Source organism: Heterocephalus glaber, unplaced genomic scaffold (assembly GCF_053883595.1).
Source record: "Heterocephalus glaber isolate CG9 unplaced genomic scaffold, H.glaber_assembly_v1.0 deba00000281, whole genome shotgun sequence".
NCBI lineage: Eukaryota > Metazoa > Chordata > Mammalia > Rodentia > Bathyergidae > Heterocephalus > Heterocephalus glaber.
The window spans coordinates 31,142,205-31,156,634 of NW_028258139.1; the positions used below are offsets into that span (position 1 = coordinate 31,142,205).

Here is a 14,430-nt window from a genome sequence, read left to right on the forward strand (position 1 = left end):
CTACCTCCAATTTTTATACAGCCCAGGAGCTAAAAATGTCTTATATTTTTAAATGGTCACATTTTAAATAGTTATGTAGCTTTGCTGTTGGCCTGCAAAGTCTGCTGGTAACTTCTAGATCATGGTGCTCTGTTATCTCAGAATAATATATTTATATGCATGTATCACTCTATACATACATTTTCTACATTTAATTTTATTCTTCTACCACTAACATTGGGATCCTATTTTTTAGAATAAAATGTCCAAATGACCAAGCAAGGCTAGCATTGGCAACTATCCAGTGTATACAACTTTAATTTCATGACAAAAAGAACAGATGGCTTCTGTATCACTGTTTCATAACTCTGTTTCCACTGTGCTTTAAACTCCCAATGCTCTGTTCTTTGGAATTTAAAATTCAATTCAAGAGCTAAAGCAATTAAAGAAAAGACCTACTAAGACTAAATCCCTAAGAATAAATTGGCTACAACTTTTATCTCTTTTTAATTATTAAAGGTACACCAAAGAACTCTGGAATTGCCAGGGAGACTACAAAATAAATTTTTGGTTGACATACATTACTAGCTGTTCATATTAATAACCAAGAAATTAAAAACAATACTGCATATATAATACAGCCTAAAGCAATCATTCACATGGGAGACTAAGATATGCCTGGAAGTAGTATTTAGCTAATCAAATAGAAAAAAATTAAACCTTAAAAGCAAGAGAAATGAAGGCCGGGGATTTGGCTCAGTGGTTCTGCCACCTGCCTCACAAGCGCAAGGTCCTGAGTTCGATCCCCAGTACCACAAAAAGCAAGAAAATGGGTATTTTAAATTTTTATTTATTTACTTATTTTTTTAGTTTTTGGTACCGGGGATCGAACTCAGGTCCTTGCGCTTGCGCAGCAGGCAGTGAAACCACTGAGCTAAATCCCTGGCCCTATTTTTTAAAAGGTGGTATATTTATACAATGGAATACTAATCAGCAATTAAAAGAAACAAACTATTGATGTACATATACAACACAGATAAATTTCAAAAACATGCTGAGTGAAAAAAGCCTTACAAAAAACATTTAAATATTTCAATTTACATGAAATTTTAGACTAGGGAAAACCAATCTATGGTGAAAAAACATCAAGAGTAGTGCTTACTCAGGAAGGGACATGACGGAAATTCCTGGGATGACAGCTAGTAATGCTAGGTCTGCATGGCGTATGCATGTGTGAACTTGAATACTTAAGACACGTGCTTCATTATATAGAAACCTCACATCAACAAACACTATTGAATCATTCAATTAAACATAGGCTTAAGTATTTATAGGGACATACACTGATGGCTGCAATTTAAAACACACATATCATACACGAAGAATTAATGACCAAAGGGATAGAAATATGGATAGATCTGTATCATGTAACAGTAACATGTACAGCAGGTTCCCAACCCCAGGCCCTGGACTGGTACCGGTCTGTGGCCTGTTAGGACAGTGCTGTACGAAAGGAGATGAGTGGTGGGCAACCAGGCGCAGTGTTACCTGTATTACAGCTGCTCCGGATTCCAGGCATTACCAACCAAGCTGCACCTCCTATCAGATCAGTAGCCATGGGATTCTAGTAACAGCAAGTATCCTGTCAACTGTGCAGGGGAGGGGCACCCTCACTCCTGCCCCTGTGGAAAGACTATCTCCCAGGAAACTGGTTCCAGTGCCAAGAAGGTTGGGGATGCTGCAAAGTACTCTCCAGTAAAGGTCAGTGCAGTAACATGCTACTGGCAGACTCCAGAAAGCAGTTTTATATATACATATGTTCACCGTGAAATTCTTACAAATCTGTTATATGTTTGAAATTCTTCCTATCAAAACTGTGGTGTGGTTGTTAAAATATTAAAATTATAAAAACTATCACCTTCTGAGAGTTGAGGTTTCATAGCTATTGTAATAAGCAAGAAAAAAAAACAGAAAAAAGCTCAGTAAGTTATAAGCTGCAGTTACAGGCAACATCATTATTCATGTCAGCCCTTTGCTTTGCCTATTGCTGAGTTATGAGAACATAGCTATAAAGGACAAAATTAATCATTACTCTTCTATCATCTCTAAATTCTGCTGACCAGGAAACTAGCCTAAGAAGCCCCAACAGGCCAAGACATCCCATCTCTCACCTTCTGTATACCCACAGACTGGCGAATATTCAGTTTTCTTTTTCTCTGAAAGGTATCCAAGTCCCATAGTTGTGCTGTATCAGAAGAAGTAGTGATGGCGTATCTCCCTGAGGCATGCACAGATATTGAGAATACTGATGATTCATGTCCTCTCATCCAGCTAACCAGCTCCTTGGTGACTGTGGGAAAAGTAAAATTGTTACACAACAAAAACACTATTCATCTATACATATCCTATAAATAAACACTGCATATGAAGAGATTAACTGATGGCTAAGTCTCTGTAACAGTTAAGCTTGACTGTGTCAACCTGATTGACTTGGGAGCTAGCTAGGAGACTGGTGAAGGACACTTCTGGGTAAGTCTAGAGGAGGGTCGTGAATGTGTGATCTGGTCCCTCACCCTTTCTTCTCTAGCAGTGTTCCCCTGTCTGCTTCCTGGCTGCCCTATATGAAGTATCTCTGCTCCATTCACTCTTCCATTATGATGTTTCTGTCTTGGAACCAGGTGACCACAAACTGAATCCCCAGAAACCATTACCCAAATTAAACCTCTTGTCTTTTAAGTGGTGGACATCAGTTATTCTGTCCCAGCAAGGGAAAAGCTGACAAAAATACAGTATCATGTGAGGCACTTTCACTAACATCTACGATGGCACATGTCAGTAACATGTACATCATGGAGGTTTCAGGAGGTAAGGTCCACAAGGGGTTTATAAATGGACTCACATGCGACATTAGGGAGTCTGGGAACTCTTGTGGGTAAAAATCCTATGTAGAAGAGTAACGTATCTGATGAGTATATTAGAAGAGTGAAACAGATTAAACAAGAAGATTCATTTACATATTGCCATAATAATCCAGGTAGGAAATAGAGGCTTACGCTAAAAAAAGGGACAATGGAGAAAGGAACAAATTCAAAAGCTATGAAGAAGAAGAAGAAGAAGAGGAGGAGGAGGAGGAGGAGGAGGAGGAGGAAGAAAAAAGCTATTAAGAAATATGAAAGGGCTTAGAAATTAAATCAATGTAGAGATAAAGGAAGTGTTACAACTTCAGTGGTTCTAGTTTAGTTATGTAAGCAGGTGGTGACACTATTAACTTATTAATATGTGAGGAGGAACAGATTCAGCAATGTAGGAAACATAAATTTTATCTGAAAAATCAATTTTGAGAGTTTTATCTGTGTAAGCAGAGAAAATAGTCTGATAGGTAAATTCCAAAACTGTTCATGATAATTGTCTCTGGATAGTAAAATTATAAATGATTTTTATTTCATCCCCATACAGTACTGTTCTATATGTTTCAAAATATTCTACAGTTTGTATATTTTACTTTTATAATCAGAATTCTTCCCCCAGAAGGACTGAACCAAGAATAGTCAAAGTAAGAAATAAGCCTAGCAAACATTACGATACAAAGGTTAAAACTGAAGACACAGGAACAAGTTACTTAGTGGTTTCCAAACAGTAGTCCAAAGACTGGCATTAATTTTTCATTGGTCTTCAGTAAAATGAGAAAAATCAGGATAATGTAGTGAATTTTTCATGAAGCTAAATTTAAAGCACTACTCTTTAGTATTACATCTCTCCAACTTTATGCTGAGAAAAAAATCCTTTGTTCGAAAAAATAAAATTACATTGCTTTTTCCAATGTCAATTAACAAAATTAAAAATTGGCTAAGTGAATTACTGTATTTTAGTTGCACTAAAAATCCAAAAGTCTAGGAAATCACTCAAAGAATCCAGGAGAGACTGCTAAACAGTAAGAAAGGAGGAGAACCAAGAGAGGTCACAGAATGGAAACTAAAGACTTATAAGTAGGATGACAGGTACAGAATTTAAATCAGAGGTTATTAATGACCTTGGAGACAGAAATCGCAGTAGAATGGAGGGGAGGCACAAGGGTTAGAATTCATCAAAGAATTCTGTGAGGAAGCAGGATTTGGCAGGGCAGGGAAAGAAGAAGGCAAGCTGGGTAGTTAGGGAGGTGGAAACAGCACCTAAGCAAGGGGCTTCAATGGGGGGCTCAGTGAGACAGGAGAAAAGAAAGCGAGAACAGTGGAATCTAAGAAAAGCGATCATAAATGAGTACTAAGAATTCTTTAGAATTTTGGTCACAGTAGTGTCTGTAATACCAAAAACTGAAAACAGTTTAGAAGTCCAAAAATAGGCAACATAAATAATTATGGTACTATCAGCATCTACACAGTATGTTATATATTGCTCTAAAACAGATTATATGAATCTTATGAGGTGAAATGATTCTATGAAACAATTTGCTAGATTATTTAAAAGTATATTTATAGAAAACAGGCTAGAAAGACAGAGCCCTGTCATAAAACACTGTCTGTGGGCATCACTAAAGGATGACTGCTTTTTCTTGTGCATACAGAGCACAGTTATTTAAAGCCGGGACTCTAGGTTGGAATTCTGGTTCCACTGCTTACAACTGTGGAGCCTTGGTCAAGTTAACCTCTATGTCTCAGTTTCTTCATCTGCAAGTGATAATAATATTCATCAGGGTGGGTTAATTATTATGACGATTAAAATCAATTAATATGTATAAAGGCACAGAATAGTTTCTGGCAAAGAATACCATAAATGTTTGTTGTCATTTTTCTTTTTGAGGTACTGGGAATTGAACCCATGGCCTTCATATTAAGCTAAGGCCCCAGCACTTTTCTTATTTTTTCAGACAGGGTCTTACTAAGTCACTAAATTGCCTAGTCTGGGATCAAATTTCTGCCTCAGTCTCCCAGATTGCTAGGATTATAGGTATGTGCCACTATACTCAGATTATTGTCACTATCATTACTGTTGTTTTTATTTATATACCTAAGTATTATAATACCAATTACTTTAATAATAAGAAAAAAATACAGTTGAGATCCTTCTCTTCTTTTTAGGAGTAAGAAATTTAGTCCGCAGTACTTTACAGTTCCAATTTAAAAATATGTGGTATAAAATACGCAGGTATCTATTTTGTATCTGAAAGTGTATGGTGCTGAAGATTGAACCTATGGCCTCACACATACCAGGCAAGTACTTTACCACTGAGCTATACCTCAACCCCAAAGGATCTCTCTCTCCCTCTCTCTCTCTCTCTCTCTCTATATATATATATTTTAAATGTATACCTTGTAGCAAAGAATCTCTTCCAAGAGAGGTCTGGCTGTAGCCCAGATTCCTAGGAGATAACCTCTAAACCTCTGGAACTTCCCACGTGAAAGGAGTATCTGTGTTATTCATGATGAGATTCAGACCATGTGGAGATTGTTAATGTTATGAAGACTCAGAGTGAGGACTGGCAGTGCCAAGAAAACCATCCATGTGATCGGAAGATATTATCAGCCTAACTGCTTGGGAGAGAAGGAGGGCTGGAAACAGAATTCAGCCACATGGGTAATAATTCAATCAACTGTGCTTAGGAAATGGACCCTCCATAAAAACTCTCGACACAGAAGCCTGGGTGAACTTTTGGGGTCAGCAGCATTTGGCACACTTCTGCATGTTGATGTCACACATCCCCAAGCCAAGGAAGCTTCCCAGGATCCAGCCTGTGCATCTTTTCCTTTTGCTAGCTCTAATTTGTATCCCTGTGCTATGTTAAGCTTATAATCCTTCTCTAAGTTCTGTGAGTTATTCTAGTGAATTACTGGACCTAGGAGTAGTTGGAGAACCTTGCATTGGTAAGCAGCCAATCTGAAGTGAGGCTGGGTCTGAGGGGAGGAGTCTTCTGGGAGCTGTTGTCAGCTGTACAGATCAGTAAATTTCTTGCAGTACTTTAGTATATAATTTTCTCTGTTTCACGGACAAAGAGGAGGACTTCTTACCTGTATCAAAACATTTTACAGAATAATCAGCTAATGCCACAAGGAATTCAGACTTTTTGTGAAGATTAAAGGCCAGAGCTGTGCAAGCTTGTGCTGTCCGCTGAACAAGATTAAACCTAAGGAGAGATCGCTGTGTTAGAATCAGACATTCTACCAATAGTCAAAAATTGTTATGTTGGTGGAGCCCTTAAAGATAAAGAAAACTGCTGGGGTGGTGGTGCACCCTGTGATCTCAGCACTCGGGAGGCCGAGGCAGGAGGATCCCTGTGGGTTCAAGGCCAGCATGGGCTACACAGTGAGCTCAAAGGCCAGTCTGGACTACCTGGGGAGACTCTGTCTCAAAAAAAAAAAAAAAAGATAAAGAAAATAACATTCAGAAAAATGAGCCATTTTGGTAGGCCAAAAACCAGATTTATAAAAGGCATTATGTGCCTAAGAAGACTGAATCTCACTTATATCAAATAGGAAGCTATTGTAAGTTTTAGCATAGCAAAATTATGAGCAGGTGTGTCTTTCAGGAAGATGAGCCTGGCAGCAATGGCAAACGGCTTGACAGAGGGGCAAGGTAAAAAGGAGCTCATTTTAGAAAGCCTTCCTGGGCCGGGGATGTAGCTCAGCAGCACAGTGCCTGCCTGGCAAGCTCAAGGCTCTGAGTTTGATTCCCAGTACCAAAAAAGAAAAAAGGAAAAAAAAAAAGGGCCGGGGATTTAGCTCAGTGGTTTCGCCTGCTGCTCAAGTGCAAGGACCCAAGTTCGATCCCCAGTACAGGGAAAAAAAGAAAAAAGAAAGCTGCCAGACAGAATCTCAATCAGAGATACATAATGCAAAGGACAAAGAGAGGTTTCAGAAGTTAAGCAGAAAGAGACATGGTATATATGTGCAGGAGAAAAATATAGGTGCAGGAGAAAAAATTAGAAATGTCTTACATATCAAATGAAGATAGGAATAGAGATTTTGTGTAATTTTTTTTTTTGGTACCGGGGATCAAACTCGGGACCTTCAGCTTGTGAGGCAGGCAGTGGAACCACTGAGCTAAATCCCTGGTGGAACAGAGATTTTGTAAGGCTGTCTTGATTAAATAATACACAATGAGTGCTTAGTAGAGCACTTGACACAGCTGGAGTTTATTAAAAAACTAAGCACAGTGCTAAGGCAAAAAGCAATAAGCTTGAGGGTAGGAAATAGTATTTTATTTTTTATTTTTTACTTTTTTGGTACCAGGGATTGAACTTGGGTCCTTGAGCTTGTGCAGCAGGCGGCAAAACCACTGAGCTAAATCCCTGGCCCCTGTATCTAATTTTAAACATGTTGAGGCTAAGCCTCATGTAAAACATTTAGAACCATGCTGTCAAAAAAATACAATGTGTCTACATGTGTAATTTAAAATTTTCTAGGAACTACATTTAAAAAGTAAAAAGAAACAGGTAAAATTAATCTTAACGTTTTATTAACTCATTATGTATCTAAAATGTTATCATTTCAACATTTAATCAAATTCTAAATCCTTTTTTCATACTAAGCCTTCAAAATCCAGTGAGTATTTTAGTTTTATACCTACAACATGTCTCTTTGGATGAGCCAGCCACCTTTCAGAGGCTCAGGAGCCGTATGCAGAGTGACCATCACAGAGCTCAACAGAGATTTTAGCAGGGAGGGCATGGGAGTGAGCAGTCTTTACATGGCAAATGAAGCCTGAGGCTTTGTGAGATGAGATTATCAGAGAGAACTAGAATGTGGAAAAAAGACAGGGGCAGGGGCCCAGGTAGCACATTAAAGGTAGGCACTGAAAGAAGATTCAGCAAAACAAGGGACACAAAGGTCAGAGAGGCAGAAAAACCCACAGAGTTGTACCATGAAGCCAAAGTGGTTTTGCAAAAAAAAACATCAATGAGGAGAGGAAGACAGGGGTATTCAGTCTTTCGGTAAAGAAGTGAAAAAAGATGCAAGGACAAAAATCACATGATCATCTCAATAGACATGGAAAAAGCATGTGATAAAATTTAGCATCCACTCATGATAAAAATTCTCAAGAAAATAGGAACAGAGGGTCCTTATCTCAATCTGATAAGGGCCATCTATGGCAAACCAACAGCTAACAAGACTTAACAAGTGAGAAGCTGACTTTGCCTCTTAAATCAGGAACAAGACAAGGATGTCCGCTATCACTTTTGTTCAACATAGTTCTTGATACACCAGCTAGAGCAATTAAACAAGAGAAAGAAATAAAAGGAATATGGATAGGGAAAGATGTTAAATTATCATTATTCACAGATGGCATGATCCTCTACATAGAAGACTCTAAACACTCCATTGAATGACTCCTAGAACTAATAACCAAATTTAGTAATATAGCAGGATATAAAGTCAGCACTCAAAAATCAATAGTGTTCCTATATACCAATAATAAACTCACTGAAAGGGAAAGTAGGAAAAAATATGTCATGATAGCACCAAGAAAAGGAATTGCTTAGGAATTAACTTAAGCAAGGAAGTGAAAGACTTCTACAATGAAAACCAGAGTACTTTAAGAAAGGAGATTGAGGGCCAGGGATTTAGCTCAGTGGTTCTGCCGCCTGCCTCACAAGCACAAGGACCAGAGTTCGATCCCTGGTACAAAAAAAAAAGAAAAAAAAAGAAAGGAGATTGAAGAGGACATCAGAAAATAGAAAGATATCCCATGTTCCAGGATAGGTATAACCAATCTAGTCAAAACGGCCATACTTCCAAAACTGTTATACAGATTTAATGCAATCCCAATCAAAATACCAATAACATTTTTTACAGAACTGAAAAAAGCAATTCTAACATTCATTTGGAATCAGAAGAGACCTAGAATAGCAAAAGCAATTCTGAGCAACAAGGACAAGGCAGGGGGCATCACAATCCGATTTGAAATTATACTACAAAGCTACAATGATAAAAAACAGCATGGTACTGGCAAAAACAGACTTGAGGATCAATGGAACAGAATAGAGGGTGCAAAAAGGACTGGCAGGCTCAGTTACACGATCTTTGACAAAGGGGCCAAATCCCTTCACTAGAGGAAATACAGCCTCTTTAGTAAGTGGTGCTGGGAAAACTGGCTTTCCACTTGCTGAAGATTGAACTTAGACCCATACTTCTCACCATACACTAACCTAAAATCAAAATGGATCAAAGGTCTCAAAATTAGAATAGAATCATTTAATTTGCTAGAAGACAAAACAGGCAAAACTCTCAAAGACATAGGTGTAGGTAAAGGCTTTCTGAATAAAATCGTGGTTGCAAAAGAAATAATACCAAGAATCCACAAATGAGATCCCATTAAATTAAAAAGGGTTTGCATATCAAAAGAAACCACCAACAAAGTGAAGAGACAACATACAGAATGGGAAAAAAATCTTGCCATCTACTCCTTAAAGGACTAACATCTAGAGTATACAAAGAACTCAAAAAACTTAGACCCCTCCCTAAATTTAAAGACCCCACCAAAAAATGGACATCTGAAATAAATAGATACTTCTCAGATGAAAAAATACAGTTGGTGAATACATTCATGAAAAAATGTTCAACATCACTGGCCATTCAAGAAATGCAAATTAAAACAGTAAGATTGCATCTTGTCCCAGAAAGAATGGCTATCATCAAAAAATCAACCAAAAATAAATGCTGGCAAGGCTGTGGAGAGAAAGGACCCCTTGCTCATTTTTGGTAGGAGTGTAAACTGACACAACCACTATGGAAACCAGTATGGAGATTCCTCAAAAAACTAAAGCTAGAAATTCAATTTGACCCAGCTATTCACCTTTTGGGTATCTTACTCACAGTTGAAAAGATACTACAGCAGAGTTCCAGGCCAGCCTGGGCTACATAGTGAGTTCCATGCCATCCTGAACTACATAGCAAGACCTTGTCTAAAAATAAATAAATAAATAACCAAGCTATTCATGATCCAAAAAAACAAAAACAAAAATATCACACCATAGCAATGTATGTGTACCTATGTTTATGGAAGCACACTTCATAACAGCTAAATTTTGGAATCAGCCTATATCCCCATCAACAGATGAACGGATAAAGAAAATATGGTACCTATATGCAGTGGAGTATTACTCTGTCAATAAGGATAAATTTGAAGCATTTGTAGGAAAATGGATGCACCTTGAGACCACAATGTTAAGCAAATCAGACACACAAGTTTGCACACTGTATGGTTTCCTTTACATGAAAAATGTTATAGGAAAGATGAGAGGGAGAAAAAGAGAAAAAACAGGAATTATATTCTAAGCATGTTTCTGTTGTCAGTCTGATTTCACTCTAATATGGTGTGAGAGCTCACTTTGCAGAATTTACATTTGTTTGGATATGTTAAACTCTTTATTTTTGTTGTGAGCATGGTCTATTTTGAAAGAAAAAAAAAGTAAATTCCTAGAATAGGAAAATCTATAAAGAGTAGCTCACTGGTTACTTAAATTTAAGTGGAAGGGACTGGGAAATGACGGCTAGTAGGCAGTATGTTGATGTGAGATAGCAAACTGACCTAAGTTTGGTTGTAGTTGTGGTTGTACAATTCTGTCAGTGTGCTGGGGTCTACAGAATCTTACATTTTAAGTTTGTAAAGTGAGTGATATGTAGAGTTTTGATTTAATAGTTGTTTCATTAAAAAAATTTTTTTTTAAAAAAGAGACCACTGAGACAGCAACAGTGGCACATACCTGGAATCCTAGCACACAGCAGGCTGAGGGAGGAGGATCAAGAGTTTGAAGCCAGGCTGGACTACACAGCAAGGTCAAGGATACCCTAGACTACACAGAAAGGCCGTGTCTCAAAAAGATAAAAATTTTAAAAAATTAAAAAAAGAAGACGACTATCAAATTGGGCAATTAGGAAGATTTTGAGGGCGCCCCATAGAGAACCCTTTATAGTAATGTCTAATTTCAAGTCGTGGTTCAGTTTAGCCATGCTCACCCAATGAAGCGTGGCAGAACATGGTTGAAACTCTGAGATACCATTTTGGCATACAGATTATTTTGAGCTGAAAGCAACTAAGTAGATATAAGAAATGATCTATCCACCCCTTATTTGCCTAAAAGTGTACATAATGTGTATAAATGTATGAAAGACAAAGGCTGAGTACCAGCCATAACTTAGGTCTGTATCATCCTGGAGATGGTACCACAGGAATCCACGTAACAGACTTTGCTAACTAGTCTCTGTCTATCCTGATCTTCCCATATGTTTTCCTTCCCACAGTCACTGCCCTTAGAGAATCAAGGTCCTTTCCCTTTGTATTGCTACTTCTCTAGAAATGCATTATTGTTCTTTGTTGCAAGATGTCACCAGTTGGAATCTAAGACAGGCATTTCTGAGGACTCTTGTGTGATACACTACTGTCCATGTTAGGTACTTGTTCATCTTCTCCTTGCTACGTGAGCCCCAGCTGAAACTTAGAAAGGCACAGGAAGAATGATTTTTTCCTCCCCTACAACAGGTAAGTGAATAGGGATAATGAACAAAATAAGAGAGGAACTCATGGTGCAGGGTCCTTGGAGAGGTTCTAGAAGATAGGATTACCACAGGAAGAAGGTGCAACCACCTATTTATGGATGAAGTGACAAGCTTGGGTATGGAATTTATACTATGCATTTGAGGCTATAATGAAGCAGAAGGAAAGGAGGCTGCAGGCACTTGTTTTCTCATCAATTGGAGGCCAGGAGTCAGAGCAATTGCTGTGTCCAACACAAGGAGGCAAAGAAATTACTAGAAGTTTTGCAAAAAGGTTCTCAGTGGAGAATGGGAAAAGTAAATAAGAGCAGATAAGTAAATGAAGTATTGAGAATCCCTGGGATTGAATTTTATTATTCTGCAATGGAATCTATCAACCAGTTTTGTTCAGCAGGAGGAGAAAAGAGACAGCTACACTGACTTAAGACTGGAAATTCACAGAGTAGGTTATGGAATTGAGGGTGGAAAAATTGAGATTAATACTTTGTTGGAAAAGAGCAAAAACAGCCAGGTGTGGTGGCATATGCCTATAATCCCAGCACACTAGAAGGCTGAGGCAAGAGGACTGGAAGTTCAAGACCACCCTGGGCAAATCAGTGACTCAGCAAGACTGTTTCCAAATAGAAAATAAAATATGGGCTGGGGATATAGCTCAGCGCCAAGGCACTGGAATCAATCTCCAGCACCGCCAAAAATAAAAAAGAAGAGTGAGAGCAAGAATAATGATTAGCAGATTTCTACCTAATAAATCAGATAAATAAATACTACCACTTTCATTGACTTTAAGTCCCCAAGATCACATTTTCCACAAACAAGGAAATGCTCCTACACAACCCTAATACAACCATCAAAATATTATATTTCTATATTTCTATCATTAAACCCCCACGCCCCACCCAGATTTTGTCAGTTGTCCCACACAGTCCTTTACAGCAAAAGCATCTGTAGAGATTCATGACTGTCATGTCTCTTCAAATCTCCCTCCATCTGGGAGTTCTTCAGTCTTTAAACCACTTTCATGACTGTGATCCTCACCAAAGTTACAGGACAGTTTAGTTATTGAGTGTTTCTAATTTAGCTTTGTCTGACGGTTCCTGATTGGAATCATGTAACCTCTCTTGGGCTGGAATATCACAGAGGTGAGGCTGTTTGCTGGATCTGATCCGGTGGCACACAAAGTGCTTCATCCTACTACTGGTTATATTAACTGTGATCATTTCATTACAAGTATGCTAGGTTTCTTCACTGTAAACTTACTTTCTTTTTCTTCTGTAACTAATAAGAAGCTTATTAGGAGGTACTTTCCGAATGTGATCTGCTTGCTATTCCATTCCTAATAAACTATTTATTACTTATACCAGGAACTCATGGATTTTTATTGTAATCTGGAGATTATAGCCCATTACTAACATTATTTATTTATATGCTTAAATTATCCACAGTGTGGCCAGAGGGAGCTCCTTCAAACTGGCATCTATGTTCTTTTGACACATTCCCATCATTTTTTGAATAAGTTCTTTCTGACAACAAAATGTCATAGACTCAACCTGTACTATCCCTGCTCTTATTGTGAAAGTGGCCACTTCTACAAGCATGTGATTACTTTTAGTAAAGAATGGTATGTACAAGAACTGGGGACTGGGTATATTCACTGCTGTACTCGTGTGTTGCTGCTCCCTATCCTGAGTAGATGAAGCTAGGGAGTATATATAGATATTTCGCTCATTCTCACACACATAGTACTTTTATTTCTGTCTTTCTTGCAGCTCTCCCTTCACCAAAGCCCTACTGCATGGATACCCACCTTGATCAATCAATCCTACCTAACTGCTCCCGGACTAAATCGTTCTGCAACAGAAGAGAAGAGCAAGACAGAGAAGAATGGAGATTCTTTAAGATTCTTAAATTCAGTACACTGTAATAATGATGTACAAAGGAAATTATGTTCTTTCTAAATTGCCTAATGAAGTACCAGAAATTAACTAATAAATTGGCAATGATATTTTAAATTTAAGACAAAAACTACTAGAGATACTGTTAAGACTAGAACTTCAATAGTCTAAAAAAAATTGACCAATATCTTTCCATCCTTTCCTACTTTCTTCCTTTGGCACTTAAGACTGTTTTTTGAGGTACCTTTACTTAGTAAAGCTTTCTCTGAGCAAATAATAGCAGATACTAAAATAATGAATTGATAACTTGTTAAATAAGGTAAATATTAAAAACATCTGCTTACCTGTTTCCATGCAAATCAAAAACATAAATATTTCCTTGATGGTCCCCAGCTATTAAACAATCTCCTGAGCCATCAAAAGCCACATTCAAAAATCGCACAACTTTTGGATGGTAATCAAAAGTGGTATGAATGATGTTCACTATAATTCTATCAAAACAAAAAACAAAACACTTAAACATTAAATTGTCAAGTGTTACTTGATATATGACAAATACAGCTTTCAAAGTACACTTTACTAAGTTTGAAGCCTTTTTTGCCTACCCATTCTTCTCTCTCCTCCTGTTGCTATTCCTTCTCCTCCCCTAATCAATCTTAACAGGGATTTCTGAAAAACAGTTCAGAAACTTATTCATTATCAAAGTAGCTACTGTTCATTTATTGATGAAATATGTGAAAACTTACTGTATGTTAGACACTGAGCAAGCCAGGAGCTAAGAATAACTGACAGACCTGGTCCTTGCCTTCACAGAGCTTACAGCTTTGGAGTAAAACACTTTAAACAAAACCATTTGCCTGTAATCCCTGCACCTTGGAGGCTGAGGCAGACAGAGCACTGAGTTTGATGCCAGCCTGGGCTACAAAGCGAGACTCTGTCTCAAAACACCAAAAGAAAACAAAACAAAAAACCCGCTATACGTATAAACAATACTTATGAATTATGATTAAGTGATAGACAACACTGTACACACTTTTGTTTCTGTGATGTAAAATACTTCCAAGTGAATTAAG

General features: G+C 37.8%; 1 protein-coding gene and 1 long non-coding RNA gene across 6 annotated transcripts in view; one reads left to right on the forward strand and one right to left on the reverse strand.

The window, feature by feature from the left end:
- The window catches only part of Tbc1d31 (TBC1 domain family member 31), a 97,343-nt gene that overhangs the window by 68,246 nt on the left and 14,667 nt on the right, over positions 1 to 14,430 (reverse strand). For 2 of the 5 annotated variants that reach the window (XM_087184379.1, XM_087184381.1), the window contains 2 exons: positions 13,702 to 13,848; positions 2,151 to 2,329 (listed from right to left, as the gene is read on the reverse strand). In XM_087184379.1, coding sequence (XP_087040505.1) covers positions 2,151 to 2,329; positions 13,702 to 13,726 — 204 coding nt within the window. In that variant the 5' untranslated portion in view covers positions 13,727 to 13,848. Of the gene's footprint in view, positions 1 to 2,150; positions 2,330 to 5,981; positions 6,098 to 13,701; positions 13,849 to 13,962; positions 14,027 to 14,430 lie in introns of all 5 variants that reach the window. The other 3 variants (XM_004838002.4, XM_087184377.1, XM_004838004.4) reach the window with 3 other exon arrangements.
- On the forward strand, positions 2,328 to 13,706 carry LOC147830265 (uncharacterized). Its single transcript, XR_015440233.1, has 3 exons — positions 2,328 to 2,844; positions 5,055 to 5,186; positions 13,232 to 13,706. It is a non-coding gene; the product is annotated as an uncharacterized LOC147830265 (long non-coding RNA).